This window comes from Brassica oleracea, chromosome C6 (genome assembly GCF_000695525.1).
Source record: "Brassica oleracea var. oleracea cultivar TO1000 chromosome C6, BOL, whole genome shotgun sequence".
Classification (NCBI taxonomy): domain Eukaryota; kingdom Viridiplantae; phylum Streptophyta; class Magnoliopsida; order Brassicales; family Brassicaceae; genus Brassica; species Brassica oleracea.
Window position 1 is genome coordinate 39084602 of NC_027753.1, and position 17445 is coordinate 39102046.

General features: G+C 36.7%; 4 protein-coding genes across 8 annotated transcripts; 2 read left to right on the plus strand and 2 right to left on the minus strand.

The window, feature by feature from the left end:
- The first annotated feature begins 402 nt into the window (after window positions 1-402).
- On the plus strand, window positions 403-2929 carry LOC106297012 (RNA pseudouridine synthase 3, mitochondrial). Its single transcript, XM_013733288.1, has 8 exons — window positions 403-831; window positions 912-953; window positions 1043-1201; window positions 1609-1656; window positions 1728-1808; window positions 1894-2010; window positions 2087-2188; window positions 2260-2929. Exons 1-8 carry the CDS (start codon window positions 496-498, stop codon window positions 2794-2796), a joined length of 1422 nt encoding a protein of 473 aa, XP_013588742.1. The 5' UTR covers window positions 403-495; the 3' UTR covers window positions 2797-2929.
- Window positions 2930-5129: 2200 nt separating this feature from the next.
- Window positions 5130-10151, plus strand: LOC106300469 (pyrophosphate-energized membrane proton pump 2). Of its 5 annotated transcripts, none has more exons than XM_013736622.1 (15): window positions 5130-5244; window positions 5547-5881; window positions 5995-6198; window positions 6297-6448; window positions 6545-6692; window positions 6767-6899; window positions 7181-7353; window positions 7486-7606; window positions 8001-8188; window positions 8329-8766; window positions 8842-9006; window positions 9083-9238; window positions 9333-9444; window positions 9545-9764; window positions 9840-10151. In XM_013736622.1, the coding sequence occupies exons 2-15, from the start codon at window positions 5783-5785 to the stop codon at window positions 9937-9939; spliced, it is 2409 nt and encodes an 802-aa protein (XP_013592076.1). In that variant the 5' UTR covers window positions 5130-5244; window positions 5547-5782; the 3' UTR covers window positions 9940-10151. The 5 variants fall into 5 exon arrangements, with proteins under 5 accessions (XP_013592076.1, XP_013592073.1, XP_013592071.1 ...); XM_013736619.1 differs by having other exon boundaries at window positions 5130-5316; window positions 9840-10145; XM_013736617.1 differs by having other exon boundaries at window positions 5130-5305; window positions 9840-10145.
- A 203-nt stretch (window positions 10152-10354) lies between these two features.
- On the minus strand, window positions 10355-13452 carry LOC106298624. Its single transcript, XM_013734763.1, has 7 exons — window positions 12883-13452; window positions 12109-12246; window positions 11765-12010; window positions 11570-11683; window positions 11286-11468; window positions 10994-11211; window positions 10355-10910 (listed from the first exon to the last, which is right to left on the minus strand). The coding sequence occupies exons 1-7, from the start codon at window positions 13408-13410 to the stop codon at window positions 10574-10576; spliced, it is 1764 nt and encodes a 587-aa protein (XP_013590217.1). The 5' UTR covers window positions 13411-13452; the 3' UTR covers window positions 10355-10573.
- A 264-nt stretch (window positions 13453-13716) lies between these two features.
- LOC106299330 (U-box domain-containing protein 35) lies at window positions 13717-17203 on the minus strand. The gene is made up of 9 exons (XM_013735439.1): window positions 17023-17203; window positions 16848-16927; window positions 16652-16773; window positions 16282-16524; window positions 15873-16197; window positions 15706-15807; window positions 15224-15631; window positions 13972-14730; window positions 13717-13896 (listed from the first exon to the last, which is right to left on the minus strand). The coding sequence occupies exons 1-9, from the start codon at window positions 17201-17203 to the stop codon at window positions 13843-13845; spliced, it is 2274 nt and encodes a 757-aa protein (XP_013590893.1). The 3' UTR covers window positions 13717-13842.
- Window positions 17204-17445: the final 242 nt, after the last annotated feature.

Here is a 17445-nt window from a genome sequence, read left to right on the forward strand (position 1 = left end):
TGTATTTTTAAAATCCTCTCTCTGTTGTAACAATATTTGTTTAAATAATATGGTAAAATGTTTATTAATTTCTTATGTTATGCAATTTTCATATTTTAATTTTATTAAAAACTGTATAAATAATTATATATGGTAAAGATGTGTAATTTATATTTTTAATAACATTTTAAATATTTGTATTTTTATCTTTTTGTTAATCAAAATATGTATTTTTATTTAAAACTAAGAGCGTTTAATAATGCTGATTATCAAATATATTATTGTTACACCAAAAGAGAAAAAAGATTATCAATTATTGTTACAGACATCACCCAACTGGGAGATTCTTAATGGATACGTGAAGCCTATTTACATAAAAGCCCAGCAGGCCCATTTGGAGAACTCTGATTATTAGTTTATCTCTTCGTGTTCCGCCGCCGGGAGCTATTCGCCGTTTAGCCGGCGCTCTGATCTAAAACACAGAGAGCTCTTCGTCTTCTAATAAAACCTCTCCCCATGTGGAAGACCAAGACGATAACTAGCTTCATCAGCTTCCGTCACGCCTACCTGGCATCAGCGACGCGGCGGTACTCGAGAGTTGCTCCGCCGCAACCGTCGGTTATCCGCGTGACAAACAACATAGCACACCTGGGACCTCCAAAGACAGGACCTTTGCCACGTCAGCTCATGTCTTTGCCTCCTTTCCCCGGCCATCCGTTACCCGGCAAAAACGCCGTTAACGGAGCTGACGGAGACGGCGATATCAGCCACGTCACAGCCATCAGCTGGGTTAAATACTACTTCGAAGAAGTCCAAGATAAGACTATCCAATCCCATTTCACAAAGGGCCTTGTGAGTCTCCTCTCCGGTATAACTAAACCTCATTTTGGTTAAAACTACAGAGGAAACACTCATTGCTTCTTTGTGTCAAGGTTGAGATGGAGAAAGAAGATGGAGTTAGAGGCATGAGAAAGGTTAAAGTTTTGATCTTTTCTTTGTTCTTCTTCTTGTTGTTGGTGTGATCATTTTTCCTAGGATTTGAGTTTTGTTAGTTGTAACACAGGTTAAGCATAACGAGGTGATGCAAATTGGAGATAAGCTCTGGTTGCCTGTTTCAGTAGCTGAAACAAGAATCTCTAAAAGGTATGACACTATACCGAGTGGAACTTTGTATCCCAACGCAGACGAAATCGATTATCTTCAAAGGCTTGTCCGGTTCAAGGTAAACACATTGTAGTTAAGCTTGGTTTGTTTTGGCCAGTGTTTTTAAAACCGACCCGGTGTTGGACCAGGTTCGACCATGACCTGGGGTTGGGTCTAATAACTGGTTTGGATTGTATCTCAAATTATTTGAACTATATGAAAATCATTAAAACGATCAAAAATATATAACTAACCATATGAACAAAAATTAGTTTATATGTATATTGTTTTATATATTTGATATTTATTTATATTTTAATTATGTATCATATTTATTAATTTTACTTTTAACTATGTTTTAAAAATATTAAACCAAATTATTGAACAAGGTTTGATCCGGTTCAACCGTGACTCAAATAATTATCCGGTTCAGCTTCCGGTCCGGTTTTAAAAACATTTGTTTAACCTTTTGTTTCTGCAATGCAGGACTCTGCTATTATAGTTCTTAATAAGCCACCTAAGCTTCCCGTGAAGGTAATAGAGTTTTCTCATTACTCCTACACAGCTGTTACATTCTATTGTTGATCAACCTTGTTTGTTTTCAGGGGAATGTGCCTATACATAACAGCATGGACGCGCTTGCAGCTGCAGCTTTGTCTTATGGTAACGATGAAGGTCCTAGATTGGTAAAACTCACATATTCACCGTTTACTTGGAAATAATTCATTTTGTTTGTTTTTTTGGACATTTTATTTGAGTTTCTGTGGTCAGGTACATCGTCTTGATAGGGAAACTAGTGGTCTCTTAGTAATGGGTCGAACCAAAGAAAGTATAGACCATCTTCACTCGGTGTTCAGTGATTTCAAAGGGAGAAACTCAAGGTGTAAGGTACGAACACTACCATACAACGGCCTAATAAACAAATGGTTGAGCATAAGTATTGTTAATATTTGCATAATCGTAGGCTTGGAACAAAGCATGTGAAGCGATGTATCAGCGATACTGGGCACTGGTGATTGGTTCTCCAAAAGACAGAGAAGGAGTAATCTCAGCTCCTCTTTCAAAGGTATCTCTCTGATTATACTTACTGATGCGTGAATCTGGACAATGATTCGAAAAAAAAAAACATGTGTTTAGGTGCTACTGGATGATGGTAAAACAGACAGGGTGGTTTTAGCTCAAGGCTCAGGCTTTGAGGCTTCACAAGAAGCAATAACAGAGTATAGAGTATTGGGACCAATGATCAACGGATGTTCATGGTTAGAACTTCGTCCTGTTACTAGCAGAAAGCATCAGCTACGTGTACACTGTGCCGAAGCTCTCGGTACTCCAATAGTTGGTGATTATAAGTACGGTTGGTTCATCCACAAGAGATGGAAACAGATGCCTCAAGTTGATATCGAACCAACCACTGGGAAACAGTATAAACTGCGCAGACCAGAAGGTCTCGATGTCCAAAAGGGAAGCGTCTTGTCTAAAGTTCCTTTGCTGCATCTGCATTGCCGGGAGATGGTGCTTCCGAACATTGCCAAGTTTCTCCATGTCTTGAACCAACGGGAAACGGATCCGCTTCGCCCAGGAATCAGCAGCAAGCCGGATCTCTTGCGGTTTGTAGCTTCGATGCCTAGTCATATGAAGATCAGTTGGAACATCATGTCTTCATATTTGGTGTAGCTTTTCTGGTTCCTTTTATTGTTAACACTAACAGTTCCTGTAATTCCCTGTTCTGCAGCTTTCATTTTGAGAATATTTGTATTGTAAATGTATTTTGCTATTTTTTTCTATAAAATAGAAATGGGGTTTACTATAATATGCATAAAAAATATTATTTTTTAAAAACATAGAAAAAAACAATATCTATTTAATAGAAAAATATAGATGATAAGTTTACTTTTAAATGCTATTATATAATCAACTATAGAAAAGATTTAGAGATGCTCATTTGCATGTATAAATTTAATGGTGGTTCTTATATTTGCAGGCTGTCATTTTACTTTGTGTGTGAGCATCTCTAAATATTTATAAAGAGATTTAAGTTATGAATTATTTGCTTAGGTGAGAAGTCACTAAATGATTTTTTATTTAGGTGCCAATCACAAAGAGAGTTTGAGAAAAATTGCAATAATTTGATTGGTTGATGGATATTCAATTTTTAATTATTTTAATTAGATCTAGATAAAAAAGAAAAGTCTAGAACTAATAAATATAACTTACTAAATAGTCTAAATGATATTACAAATAATAATTTATGGTAACAAATTGTCAAAATTATAGAAAGTGTAATAATGTTTGATTAATTTTTTTATATTTATATACTACATAAATAATTAGTACAACACAATTTATAGAAATCAATATAATGATTTCATATTTTTATATAAGATATTATATTCATATATAAAGAATTATAATAATTATTAATGTCTTATAATGTCCATATATGTCTTATAAGTCATTTATAAAAAATAAAGCATTTATAAAATATCATACTTGTACTTTTAAAAAGTAATCAAATAATCAAAATAAATAAAATATATAAAAATTATTAAAAAAATATATGCCAAATAATTCACATTCAATTAAAAAAAAAAGATTATATTGATGACAAAAAAATATCATAGCAATGCCAAAAACATTTGCGAATTCGCCGGCAACCACCTAGTTTACTTTTAAATGCTATTATATAATCAACTATTGAAAAGATTTAGAGATGCTCATTTGCATGTATAAAGTTAACTAGGTGTTTTGCCCGCGATGCGGGCGTAAACATTTTCATAAATTTTTGAAAAGTTATTTGTACACTATATACATTATACTAAAATAAATCGTAAAATAACTCAATATTATATTTTTAATTATAGAATTAAAAAATTATTTGATTAATATTTAGTTATATAATTTATGTTTTTAAATTTTTGCTAAATTTTTTTTTTCACATAAAAATACAATATATATATAGAAATTATCTTTTTTTTAATTATATTTTTAGATTTTGGATAATTCAATATTATATTTTTAATTATATAATTAAAAAATTTTATTTGATTAATATTTAGTTATATAATTTATGTTTTTAACTTTTTACTAAAAGACTTTTTCAGATAATAATACAATATATACATAAATTATCACTTAAGACTTTTTCAGATAACAATACAATATATACAGAAATTATCTCTTTTTTTAAATTATATTTTCAGATTTTGGATAATTCTTACTATTATTAATTTTAATCAATTATCTAATTAGATAGATTAAAGTTTCGTTTTTATTTTTTAATTTATTTATATATTTTATTCATTAAGGGTATAAACGATATTAACCACTATAACTTTTAACGTGAGAGCCCGATTCCAAAAATATACTTCGCAAATAATAGTATAGATTATATTTTTAGTTATATAATTAAAATTTTTATTTGATTAATATTTAGTTATATAATTTATGTTTTTAACTTTTTATTAAAAGACTTTTTCAAATAACAATACAATATATACAGAAATTATCTCTTAAGACTTTTTCATATAACAATACAATATATACAGAAATTATCTCTTTTTTTAAATTATATTTTCAGATTTTGGATAATTCTTACTATTATTAATTTTAATCAATGATCTAATTAGATAGATTAAAATTTCGTTTTTATTTTTTATTTTTTAATTTATTTATATATTTTATTTATTAAGGATATAAACGATATTAACCACTCTAACTTTTAACGTGAGAGCCTGATTCCAAAAATATACTTCATAGATAATAGTATAGATGGTGTTTCTTAAGTTCCTATATAAATGGGCTTAAATCTTTTTCAACAAGGAAGCATTTTAAAATTGATGGGCCTTTAGGATAATAATTCTGTAATAGTTCGACGCTTCGAGCCATAATCAGTAACGTAGAAGAGAGTGGTCACGTGGCAGCTTCTCATTGGAGAAAGTGTGTCACTCCCCGCGAAATTACTATTCAACCACTGAGGAGTGAGAGTAATTATTAATTTAAGAAGATAGAGCAAAAAAAAAAAAGAATATTCCGAAAGTTCTCTGAAAAGTCATCGGAGACAAAGACAGAGAAGGAGAGAGCGATTCTTCGGCGAGGACAAGCTTTCGCTAATGGCGGTTTAGGGTTGGTTACGCATACACTCTTCTTATGCTTCGCTTCGATTACCGAACGCATTCATTTCCAGGTCTAGATCATGTAATTTTCGGTTAGCACGGAAGCTAGATCTAACGCGATTGAAGTAATGTCGTTATGCGAATTAAGTAGGATGCATTGATTTTTACAGTGAAATCTCATTCGATTAGATCTTGGGGTCTCATTCTCATGCGCTGTTTGTAAAATTTGATTTGGTTATAGGGAATTTAATTTTAATTCGGTAGGTGAAGAGAATCATCAGGAATTAATATATTTTTTCTATTTTTTCTCAGAGATTTGATTGTGGTGGAAACTTCTTTGTGACAGCTCTTGCTCAACACCGACTGAGAAAGTTTGAAGAAGCTGGGATCAAAGATATTGATTGATTCAGAGGGTTTTGTTCTAACGTTTGGGAGAAGATTTGTAGTGTATATCGAAAATTCAGCGTCCAAGTTCTGGGGGTGAGTTGCCCCATAGCACTGGTTTTACGTCTCAGCCTATAGTCCGGAGGGCTAACTCGGCTCAAAACATGATGATGGATGAAGATGTTGAGCAGGCCAGTCTTATGTCTTTCAATGACAGGCCCAGGGCTTTTCCCAACATGCGTAGTAAAACCTACAGTCCGCTGGTTAGTGCTTTTTCTTATTGTTTGCGTCAGATCATTACGAGTCTGTGATGTTATTTCTTTTAGCTTTTTTGATTCCTGGTTGTAAAAAGTTCGTTTTTTTTGTGTGTGTGCAGATATTCCGGATTCTTAGGAAATTGAATGTCCGTGTTGTTTCAATAATTCTACTGTTGTGCTTTGGAGCGATCTTTTACATGGGAGCTAGTACCTCTCCTATCATCTTGTTCGTCTTCATAGTATGCATCTTCAGCTTCCTCTTGTCAATATATCTAACCAAGTGGGTTTTAGCGAAAGATGAAGGGCCTCCAGAGATGGTTCAGGTAAAAGCTGACTCAATTTTTGTGGTGTTTATCATGATGTTGGCTTCTTTCTTTTTATATATGTTCCCATTAAACTTTGTGAGGTGATTCTCTTATAGATATCAGATGCTATACGTGATGGAGCTGAAGGGTTCTTCAGAACGCAGTATAGTACTATATCCAAGATGGCCGTCTTGCTAGCTTTTGTGATTCTTTGCATATATCTATTCCGTAGCTTGACTCCCCAGCAAGAGGCTGCTGGTTTAGGAAGGTGAATATGCAGGATTATATACGCAAGATATGTTTAATCTTTTTTGTTGTTATTTTTTTATGAATGATACTTAGCTTATGTTACTGTTTACTGTAGGGCGATGTCTGCTTATATTACTGTTGCCGCATTTCTTTTGGGGGCGCTATGCTCAGGTATTGCTGGATATGTTGGAATGTGGGTGTCAGTTCGTGCTAATGTGCGGGTTTCCAGTGCGGCTAGACGATCTGCGAGAGAAGCACTGCAGGTTCTTTTTTAATGTAGTTATTTTTTGTACGACGTACACATATCACCAATTACTAAGAAGGAGATATAATGCAGATAGCCGTTCGTGCGGGTGGGTTTTCAGCCCTGGTTGTTGTTGGTATGGCTGTGATTGGTATAGCTATCCTTTACTCTACGTTTTATGTTTGGTTGGGAGTGGATTCACCAGGCGCAATGAGTGTTAATGACCGTAAGTCCTCTGTTCTGTTTGTTATGAAAGTTAATTACATTTTCATCTCGTCTGCATATGCTATACATCATCGTACGGACCTCAGAAGATTATTTTTATCTTTTCCAAGGATCATTTTCAGTGATATTTTCTTGATTACGTTATTACCTGTGTTGAGCAGTCAACCCTATATGCTCAACCAGAAACGGTGTTCATAGAATCTCATTGCTGAAAGCTGTATAGTTTCCATGATCTATTGGCTTGTTAGATTTACTGGTTGATTTTTTTCTATATCTTTACAGTGCCTCTTCTTCTCGTGGGATATGGTTTTGGTGCTTCGTTTGTCGCCTTATTTGCTCAGTTGGGTGGTGGAATATACACTAAGGGAGCTGATGTTGGGGCAGATCTCGTCGGAAAAGTCGAGCAGGGTATTCCCGAGGATGATCCTCGAAATCCTGCTGTTATTGCTGATTTGGTACTCCATCTTTGTCCTTTTTGGCTCTCACTTTCACATTTGTCTGTGTATGTTCACATTGTTCAGTGTACACTCCGCAGTATACCCGTCAGATTCAAATCTTAAAAAGTAAGTATTTTCATCTTCCTGTAGGTTGGAGACAATGTGGGGGACTGTGCTGCCAGAGGTGCTGATTTATTTGAAAGTATAGCTGCAGAAATTATCAGCGCTATGATACTAGGTGGAACAATGGCTAAGAAGTGCAAAATTGAAGGTTTGTAGGAGATCTCTCTTTAAAGTTACTTCTCACATGAAATATATCTGATATATGGTTTCAGTTCCTGACTTATGCTGATAAAATCAAAACGACATCTAGGATTATAAGTTGAAATGTAGAGAACTTAAGCTCATAAAATTCAACTTGTTGTCGGAAACATAAGCTACGATTTATGGTATAGAGTTTATAGCTTTGAATATGTTGCATGAATCTGAGTAATGATGGTGTTAAAATTGAAGGAAGACTACTTTTCATGTCATCTTTAGTGTTAGTGACACTTCACTTGACTGCGTCAAGTTCATAAATATAATCACCTGCCATTTCTAGTAATTTGAAGTTAGGAGCTAAATGATAAAATATGTGCTTACTTGAACTTTTATCTATTACGCAGATCCATCAGGCTTTATCCTATTTCCTCTAGTTGTTCATTCTTTTGACTTGGTAATATCATCAATTGGTATATTATCAATCAAGGGAACACGTGATGCTAGCGTTAAATCTCCGGTGGAGGATCCAATGGCTGTACTTCAGAAAGGATATTCTCTGACTATAATATTGGCAGTTTTGACTTTTGGAGCGGTAATTTTGTCGACACAGACCATTTACTGTCTTTTTCCTTCTGTTTCGCATTGATTTTGTGCACATAAGTGCACATCTATGCTAGTGAAATCTTTTTACTTCTTTAATCTTCTTCTGACATCATTATTTATGTTTTGTAGTCCACTCGCTGGTTGCTGTACACTGAACAAGCTCCATCTGCATGGTTCAGTTTCGCTCTTTGTGGGCTGGTCGGCATCATCACAGCTTATGCCTTTGTCTGGATATCCAAATATTATACTGACTATAAGCATGAGCCTGTTAGGACGTTGGCTCTTGCTAGCTCGACTGGTCACGGTACCAATATAATTGCTGGAGTCAGCTTGGGTCTCGAATCAACAGCTCTTCCTGTCTTGGTTATAAGTGTTGCTATAATATCTGCTTATTGGCTGGGCAATACCTCGGGACTAGTTGATGAAAATGGAGTTCCCACTGGAGGGCTATTTGGAACAGCTGTTGCTACAATGGGAATGCTAAGCACTGCAGCTTATGTTCTTACTATGGACATGTTTGGCCCCATAGCTGATAACGCTGGTGGGATTGTCGAAATGAGCCAGCAGGTAAATGTCACTTGATTTGTACGAAAGGCTTCTCTGTTTTATATTTATACTAATGTATAATAATGTCTCGTGTAGCCTGAAAGTGTCCGTGAGATCACTGATCTTCTTGACGCTGTTGGGAACACCACAAAAGCAACAACAAAAGGGTTTGCCATTGGATCTGCTGCACTTGCGTCATTCCTTCTTTTTAGTGCGTATATGGACGAGGTTTCAGCTTTTGCTAGTGTGTCTTTCAAAGAGGTAAATGTTATTGCAAACCTTTGTTGTATCCTCCATGTTCAGACAGCTTCTCATGCTCATCCTCGGATCAAAACAGGTTGATATTGCTATCCCAGAAGTCTTCGTAGGTGGATTATTGGGTTCCATGCTCATTTTCCTCTTTAGTGCTTGGGCATGCGCAGCAGTTGGTCGAACTGCACAAGAGGTTGTTAACGAAGTAAGACGACAATTTATTGAGAGGCCTGGCATAATGGTGAGTCTAGTTTTCCTTTCTGAGCGCTTTCCCTTTTCTTTTATGTTTATTTGGCTTGTCGTTGTTGACGCACAACACTAATTTTATGTAACAGGAGTACAAGGAGAAGCCAGATTACAGTCGCTGTGTTGCCATCGTCGCATCTGCAGCTTTGAGGGAAATGATAAAGCCAGGGGCTTTAGCTATAGCATCACCCATTGTAGTTGGTAAGTTAATTATGCAATGCTTCTTAGTCTGCTTATTCTTCGTGTACTAACTGAATCGAGAAGATTGTGACCTAAACAAACCTCTTGGACTCTCTCTCAGGTTTGGTATTCCGGGTCCTGGGATACTACACGGGACAACCCCTGCTGGGAGCTAAAGTTGTAGCTTCTATGCTCATGTTTGCAACAGTCTCTGGTATCTTAATGGCATTATTCCTAAACACAGCGGGTGGTGCTTGGGACAATGCAAAGAAATACATAGAGACCGGTGCACTCGGTGGCAAAGGAAGTGAAGCACACAAAGCGGCCGTGACCGGTGATACGTAAGCATTTTACTTCAAACAAATCTCAGTTCCTAAATGTGGTTTTCTCATGAGAATTTCATTTGAAATTTGCAGTGTGGGAGATCCGTTCAAGGACACGGCTGGTCCTTCCATTCATGTGCTCATCAAAATGCTCGCGACTATAACTCTTGTCATGGCTCCGGTTTTCCTTTGAGAGAACCATTACACCTATGACCTATCCATCGCTGTTTGTTTGCACTAAAGACCATCTCTTGCACATAGACATTAGGGAGAGAGAGAGAGAGAGGCTGGTAATGATTATGAATGAGTCACATGGATTGTTGGTTTTGTGTGTTCCTTTCATCTGAATAAATGAGATGTTTCTGTTTCTTGAGATTTTAAAAACTTTTAACAATTCTAGATACATTTTATTCAACCACATCTTTGACTTTATGGATCTTCTTAACCTTCACTCTTCTAGATTTTATCTTTCAAGCACTTCTTACTTCTTGATTAATATACATGTGTTCCTATATGGATCTTCTTTACCCTCACTCTACTAGCTTTCATCTTTCTACCACTCCTTACTCTTGATTAATACATGAGTGTTACCATTCTATAGGCTTCTTTAAGAGAGGTACAACTTTTAATAATTTCAGTGAGTAAGAACTTAGCATTAATAGCCACAAAACAAAACACACACTTGTACACAAGAACAGTACAAGTGAAAAATACACTAGCAACTATATGAACAAATACAAAACAAACAAAACTGAAGAAGCTCCAGAGACATCACCAAGACTCATAACATAGTGATCAAAGGAACTTGTAGCCTATATAATAATCCCCTAAGAGGTTTCATTGTGAGTTTGATGAAGCTCTCCTAAACCCAAGAAATCAGCAGCAAACTCTTCATCATTTTTACCTAACATTTCCTGTAATGTACATTCTATGTTCCTCCCTTTGAGTACCCAAAACCGCGGTTTTATCCTCTTCTCCAGAGAGTAACTAAAGTACCTCGGGTAATCTATTACCTCTCTAACCGGTTTCTCCATGCTCTTCACCAGAAACTCTAACTTGGGTCTAAGCACGTTGTCGACGCTGTATCCTAACAACGGTGAAAATTTACGTATCATGAAGGCAATCTCCCTCTCTGATATCCCAATCTCCATCAGGTACTTAAGCCTGAAAGAGAACAATGGTTTTACAAAATCAAGGCTCATGCTAAATAAAGATTTCACTTAAGGTGATGAGAGAGAGATAGATACCGAGGAAGCACTGTCTTCTCTGCGTCGTATAAGAGAAACTCCGGGTACTTCTTTACGATTCTTGGGAAATGAGTAGTGGAAACACCGAAACGAGTGAGAAAGCCGAGCTTCTTCTGCAGAGTTTTGTCAATGCTGCAGCCAAATATCTCAGGGCATCTACATAGTATTTGACCGATGATCTCCTTTTGAAACCCAAAATCTTCCAGAAAGGCAACAACCTGTTTCCAAGATGAAGAATCATTTAAGGTAAAAAGAGTACACACATCTTGTGAAGCTGGTAGTTTCTTTTTACCTTGAGAAACTCTTGTGGTTTATATAACAAAAGCTGAGGCCTCTTGGGTATAACCTTTCCCATTCTTTTGTTTCTAACACCTAGTTTATCAAATTCCTTTATCATCAGCTTCATGTTGCTCGTTGAGCAACCGAGGAGTAAAGGCCATCTCCTTATAGCATGGTCAATATCCGTTTTGAGCACCTAAGACAATGCAAAACCATACAAACACTGTCTGATTAGAACCAATCATGGGGACAACAATGATAAATAGACAGCTTAACATAACAATGATCAAGCTTTACCGATTCACTCTCTAGCAACGAGACGATACGTGAATAGTTTTCTTGTATGCTAGGTGAAAGAATCCACGGATACTTCATCAGCACTTTTCCAGAATCTTTATTCACCACACTAACCTAAATCAATAAATCCCCATTTTTGCAATTATCAGTAAAACCACTCCATGCTAATAATATAGAATCAATCAAATAGCATACCTTCTCCAGAGCTGCGGCTACCCTTATTTTCATCTCCTCAGCTTTGCTAAGCATGACAGGAGGGTACAATAAAAGCACCTTCCCCAAGGAATCTTTAGGAACACCAATGCTTTCGAGAAACTCTATCAAAGGCTTCATATCATTCTCTTCTGAAAGTAGAAGAAGCCGAGGGAACGACTCTATCAAAAACCTGAAAGACGCGTCTACAGAGCCTAGCATGTCCAAGCCTCCACGCCTTGCTTCAATCTAAAGTAACATTTAAACATCCATTTACTTATAAAAACACATTGCTTCTATAAAAAAGAAGATGAGATGCTTATTAACTGAGGAAAGACTAAACAAACCTTTTCGAAAAAAGATAGAGTTTGCTGCACATCTTCATCAATGGGAATAGATAAGTAGAGCATCATTCGCCGTGCATAGGCTCCAACAAGACCATTCTCATCACTGCCAGAAAAGAATATTTCCTTCAGGTACTTAACCTATAAAGACCAAATCCAAATCCATTTCAACTTAATCAGACAACACTAGTAACTCCATTTTGATCAGTGTTTTAAAAATCGGTCCAGGCAGCACCTAGTCGTCTGCCTAGTCGGGTCTAAACGAAACAATTTTTTCAAAACGATTTTGAAAAGGCGTTCAAAAAATTGGTCCAGGTGCCCGTCTAGACAGTAATCACGCCAAACCACCATCTAGCGATTTCTTGAACATTGATTTTGATTGAAAAAAAAAAACCAGTCTAGGGATTCAAAAAATTGGTCCAGGTGCCCACCTAACAAGAATCACGCCTAACCACCACCTAGCGATTTCTTGAACATTGATTTTGACTAAAAAAAATCAGTCTACGAGTTCAAAAAATTGGTCCGATGCCCGTCTAAACAGTAATCACACGCCTAACCACCACCTAGCCATTTCTTGAATATTGATTTTGATTTTAAAAAAATCGGTCTAGGAGTTCAAAATATTGGTCCAATGCCCATCTAAACAGTAATCACGCCTAACCACCACCTAACGATTTTGATGCAGAACCAATACTTCTTTCAACTACTGTGTCTGTGATATTAGTTCTGCAATTTAGACAGAATGTAAACGAACTGAAACAAGCTGTTGTTCTGTACCTTATCGAGAAGCTTTGGAAGTGTTTCAGAGGAAACGTAGTGAGCCAAGTACATAGCAGAAGACAAACTCAAACCAAGACTCTCCAAGAAGGCAACTTTACCACCACCGTCACCCTTCTGCTTCACCATGTAAACCACTTTCTCACTAAACCCTAAACCCTCGTTCCCTTTCCACGAGTCCCACTCCTCCAAATCCCTAACACCCTCCACGATCATCCTCGTGTACTTTGGACAATTCTCGGAAACATAAACCGAATCGGCTTCGGACAGTCCAATCTCTTGTCGGAGAAACACTGAAATGGAGACCTGCGCGAGGGAGAGCTGGTCATCGTGGTTTGTCTGCGGAGAATCAGAGCTAGGTTTGGACTCTCCGCGGTGAAACGAGGCGGAGACAGAGACTCGGCCGCCGTACAAGGTTAAGCGACGAGGGGAGAAGAAGAGAGAGTTGGAATTAAAGTTAAGAGATTGTAAAGGAGGAGAAATAAATGTTATGGTTTCGTATGTGTTGAAAGAAAGCTCCATTAACATGATGGAGAAGACAAAGACCAATACTTTGCTTCTACCCACATGAAGAAGAAGAGAGATTATTATTACAGGGTTTATCTGAAGCTCTCTGGGTTTTAATAACTAGCAGCTCCGGTTTAGGCCAACCGGTCCGAACAATTGGGCTTATTAATGGGCCCTTACATTAATCAATTGGGATTATACAAAAACTCATGGGCCTGCTATGTAATAAGCCGTAGTTAAATATTTGATTATGCAACTCATAGTCTCAGATGAACTGGGTTTATACCCATGATGGGCCTACATATGGGCCTGATAATAAGGCGTTATGTTCTCTAGGGCTCTCTACGCTGACTTCTTCCTCAAGCTTCTGATCAACATCAAAGAAACTTGCTGTGTCTTTGTTTTCACTTCTGAAAAGCTTTTCTGTTACCACTCAACAAGATAATTCCAAAGCTAGGACTGAGATTCTGCAGCTGGAGATTCCGGGTTCGATATGAACTGATCACTCTGCCAAAAAAAATAAATAAACGTAAGACAAAAACTTTACCAGCATTATCAGACCAAACCAAAAAAGAAACTCACAGTTGATGTAATGGAGACTTGGCTAGTGTTTGGAGACCTTCCTTGGCTATCTGCATAGAACACACTCTCCAAACTCTCTTCACCAATGTCTCTTAACCTATTAAGCTCAGGCAACAACTCTTTCCCAAGATCAGGTCTATCTTTTCTTCTCAACTCTGCGCATTGAAGCGCAAGCTTAGCTAAACACAAAGCCTCCTCCATAGGCCAGTCCGGTACTGCTGGATCAAGCATATCCTTTAACGTCCCTTCTTCTATCGCTTGCTCAACGTAATAAGCCAAACCCATCGGCTGTTTCGCTGTCAAGATCTGTAGAAGCATGATCCCTAGAGAGTACACATCTGATTTCACACCTAACATTCCTGTCTGTTGGTACTCAGGATCGATGTAACAGAACGTTCCCGCAGCTGATGTGACTCTGTACTGTGTAACGTTCTCTGCCACTGCGGGGACTAGTCTGGCTAGCCCTACGTCGCTGATCTTGCTCACGTAGTTGTAGTCTAGGAGGACGTTTCCTGGTTTGAGGTCTCTGTGGACTATTGGTTCGGGTTTGGTCTGGTGGAGGAAGAGGAGTCCTGTGGCTATCTCTGCAGCGATTCTGAAACGTAGCTGCCAAGTAATCGGCGGTGTGTTGCCTCTCATGAAGAGACGGTCTTCTAAGCTTCCTTTGGCCATGTATTCGTACACAAGGATTCCAAATTCTGGACAAGCTCCAAGAAGTAGTACCATGTTTGGATGTCTTATGCAGCTTAACACTTCAACCTGCAAAACATTAAACATATATAACTCTATAAATTAATAAGATGTGAACTATGATAATCTATTAATTTAAAGAGAATTTTTATTTAGATTTAGTTTTCTTTTTAATCTAGAAAAGAAAGAAAGAATATTTCATTCACTATATTATATATTTGTTCAAATTTATAAATTTGAATTTCATCTATTTTTATTAGATTTTTTGATGTATATAGATTGAATGCATATCATAGAATAATAAAATTTTACTTTTATAGTTGTTCAATAAAACTAAATATAAAATTAGAGGTGAAATTCATTTTGAAAATAATAAACAACAAAATGCTTTGTGAATGTTGATATGATATAGTAATTATTAATCTACGATTTTAATAGAACCATATATTTACATAAGATTTTTTTTAAAAATATTATTATCTTATTATTTAGTAGTGTATTTCTACTATATTTTCGTAAATTAAGATGAAAACATACTTGTAAGATTGTGTTTTTTTATTACCTCTTTCTGAAACTGTGATCTTCCTTGAGCTGCATCAGGGCGTAAGACTTTAACAGCAACACTTGTGTGATCAAGATAGCCTCTAAACACAGGACCATAACCTCCTTCTCCAACCTTTCGAGACTCATCAAAGTTTGAAGTGGCTTCTTCTATTTCTTCAACTGTGTACTTCCTATACCTAACAAATCCATGAGAGAATGAATCTGGATCCTTCAGTGCCTTCATCTCCACGTTAACTCTCCTCTTAGATTCAACTTCTGCTAGTCTCTTTGCAGCTTCTGCAGCTTCCAATGCTGCTTTGGCTTTAGCTCTCTCCTTCTCCACTATTGACATTGCTGCCTCCTCTGAACTCTTTGCTTCTTCCAACCTTCTTTCCTCTTCTGTTCTCAGCTTCTGCAGTGCACTTGCCTAAAAAAGAACAAACACACAATAGGACCAAGTAAACAGAACCAAACTAAAGTCTCAGATGCTTGTTTCATTACCTGTTGTCTAGCACTTAAAGCTTCTTTGCAGGCAGTGCTATACATATCCATGGTTTGTTTTAGCTCTAGACGCAGCCTCTTCATTTCAGCTTCAACATCATCCTGAAATACACATCTAAGCAAACCTTCTAAATGATATGAAGGGTCTTGAGTTACTATTTACTAACCACGCTTTGAGATGAATATGAAGATGTTGTACCACTCTCTTCAGAGAATGTTGTAGATGAATCATTAGGGAAACCAGGATCACTAAACTTGATCCCCAAGCGATGTGACCCAATGCTTTGCTCTGAGCTTGTTGAGATTCTTGAGCTTCTTCCAGACTCAGGAAAGTCAAGTGTGAAGGAAGAGCGGTCGACGCTAGGTCTCCCTGAGCTGATGAAGGAGATGTCATGAGAGTCTCTATGTGAAGATGGGCTTATGAATGATAGGTCACTATCTGAATCATATAAGTCCCCATATGGTTTCACTTGTCTTCTCCCTAACGGTGACCTACAAAAAACAAAAAAAAAACAGAACTTAAGTCTCTAAATCTTTTAGACTAAACAAATCATAAGAAATCAGTTATGTTACTACCTTGTAGCATCTGCTTCAGCTGATTTGCGTGGCCTAGATGGTGTACTAACTGCAGAGTGGCTATGGTCTGAAGGAGTAACAGGCGGTTGATTTTCATATTCAGATGGCTGCATCGAGCTTTTAAAAGGAGCAGGACGAGATGCGTTTCTCACTGAAGCAATCTTTCCTTTTGAAATGACATAAACATTGCAGAAATCTGGAGCTGATTTTGACACAGTTGTTGGCAAATCTGTTTTGAATCGTCTACTCAAACATGATGATCACATGATTTATACAGACATATTGTTACAAAAATCTGAAAGAAGGAAGAATAATAATAATATATATATACATATATATATATATATATATATATATACTGTAATAATACCTCATGAAGCTATTACGTGAAGGGGCTCCAACGACTAAGTTTTCGATTCCAGAAGTTGAAACATGTTCGATAATAGCTCTCACTTTGTCTGCATCTTCAAGTAATACGTTTTGACAATTTATCTGCTCCAAGAAAGTGTTAAAAAAAACCTTAAAAGGTCAAAATTTTTTTGATTCTGCTAAACTTATCTGAATACCTCTTTGCGAGAACAATAGCAGTGGAAGGAAACAAAGAGATCTTTCGCTATCTTGTCCCCTTGCTGTGTATCTTCTATATCTGCAACAAACAAACAAACTTGCCTTGATACACACGCGAGAAGAAACCCTAGATGGTGAAAGTAGTTTCATGGTGAGTATGAGAAGATTTGGAACCTGAAGAAGAATGTGATTTAGAGAGGACATGAATAAGTGAAATGGTTTGGCCTCGAGAAGCAAGATTCTCTATTGTCCATCTAAGAGCATGTTGGCTTCCTTTGTCTTTGTCTATTGCAACTGCAACTGAGCCACTTCCTGTCTCTTTCTTTCCTCCATTGTTTGCTTTTGGTAGCCACATGATTCTTCCCTTTATGTTTCTTGTGTATCAAGGAAGATAACCTAATCTCTTTTTTCTTGAGTCTTTAAGATAATAACTTCACTTTGATTGGTCAAAGATTCTTTATGGATGAAACAAATGAATGGGTTCAAGGTTTGCCTCTCTTTCTAATGGTGTTGTTATTTAAGGGTTTTATTTTTGGCTTATAATCTAATTTCAGAAGAGAAATTCATTTTTTGTGGTTTATCCATTTTTTTTTGTTT

Bases quoted from the DNA above. Each gene is read 5' to 3' on its own strand.
- LOC106297012 (XM_013733288.1), top strand. From the start codon at position 496: ATGTGGAAGACCAAGACGATAACTAGCTTCATCAGCTTCCGTCACGCC. The intron at 1,202-1,608 runs GTAAACACATTG...TCTGCAATGCAG, and splicing joins AAAGGCTTGTCCGGTTCAAG to GACTCTGCTATTATAGTTCT. The intron at 1,809-1,893 runs GTAAAACTCACA...TTCTGTGGTCAG, and splicing joins ACGATGAAGGTCCTAGATTG to GTACATCGTCTTGATAGGGA.
- LOC106300469 (XM_013736622.1), top strand. From the start codon at position 5,783: ATGATGATGGATGAAGATGTTGAGCAGGCCAGTCTTATGTCTTTCAAT. The intron at 7,607-8,000 runs GTTTGTAGGAGA...TCTATTACGCAG, and splicing joins TAAGAAGTGCAAAATTGAAG to ATCCATCAGGCTTTATCCTA. The intron at 8,767-8,841 runs GTAAATGTCACT...TGTCTCGTGTAG, and splicing joins TTGTCGAAATGAGCCAGCAG to CCTGAAAGTGTCCGTGAGAT.
- LOC106298624 (XM_013734763.1), bottom strand. From the start codon at position 13,410: ATGTTAATGGAGCTTTCTTTCAACACATACGAAACCATAACATTTATT. The intron at 12,247-12,882 runs GTACAGAACAAC...TGGTCTTTATAG, and splicing joins TTCCAAAGCTTCTCGATAAG to GTTAAGTACCTGAAGGAAAT. The intron at 11,684-11,764 runs GTATGCTATTTG...TTATTGATTTAG, and splicing joins TAGCCGCAGCTCTGGAGAAG to GTTAGTGTGGTGAATAAAGA.
- LOC106299330 (XM_013735439.1), bottom strand. From the start codon at position 17,203: ATGTGGCTACCAAAAGCAAACAATGGAGGAAAGAAAGAGACAGGAAGT. The intron at 16,774-16,847 runs GTATTCAGATAA...TTCTTGGAGCAG, and splicing joins GCTATTGTTCTCGCAAAGAG to ATAAATTGTCAAAACGTATT. The intron at 13,897-13,971 runs GTGAGTTTCTTT...TTTTTTTGGCAG, and splicing joins AAGTCTCCATTACATCAACT to AGTGATCAGTTCATATCGAA.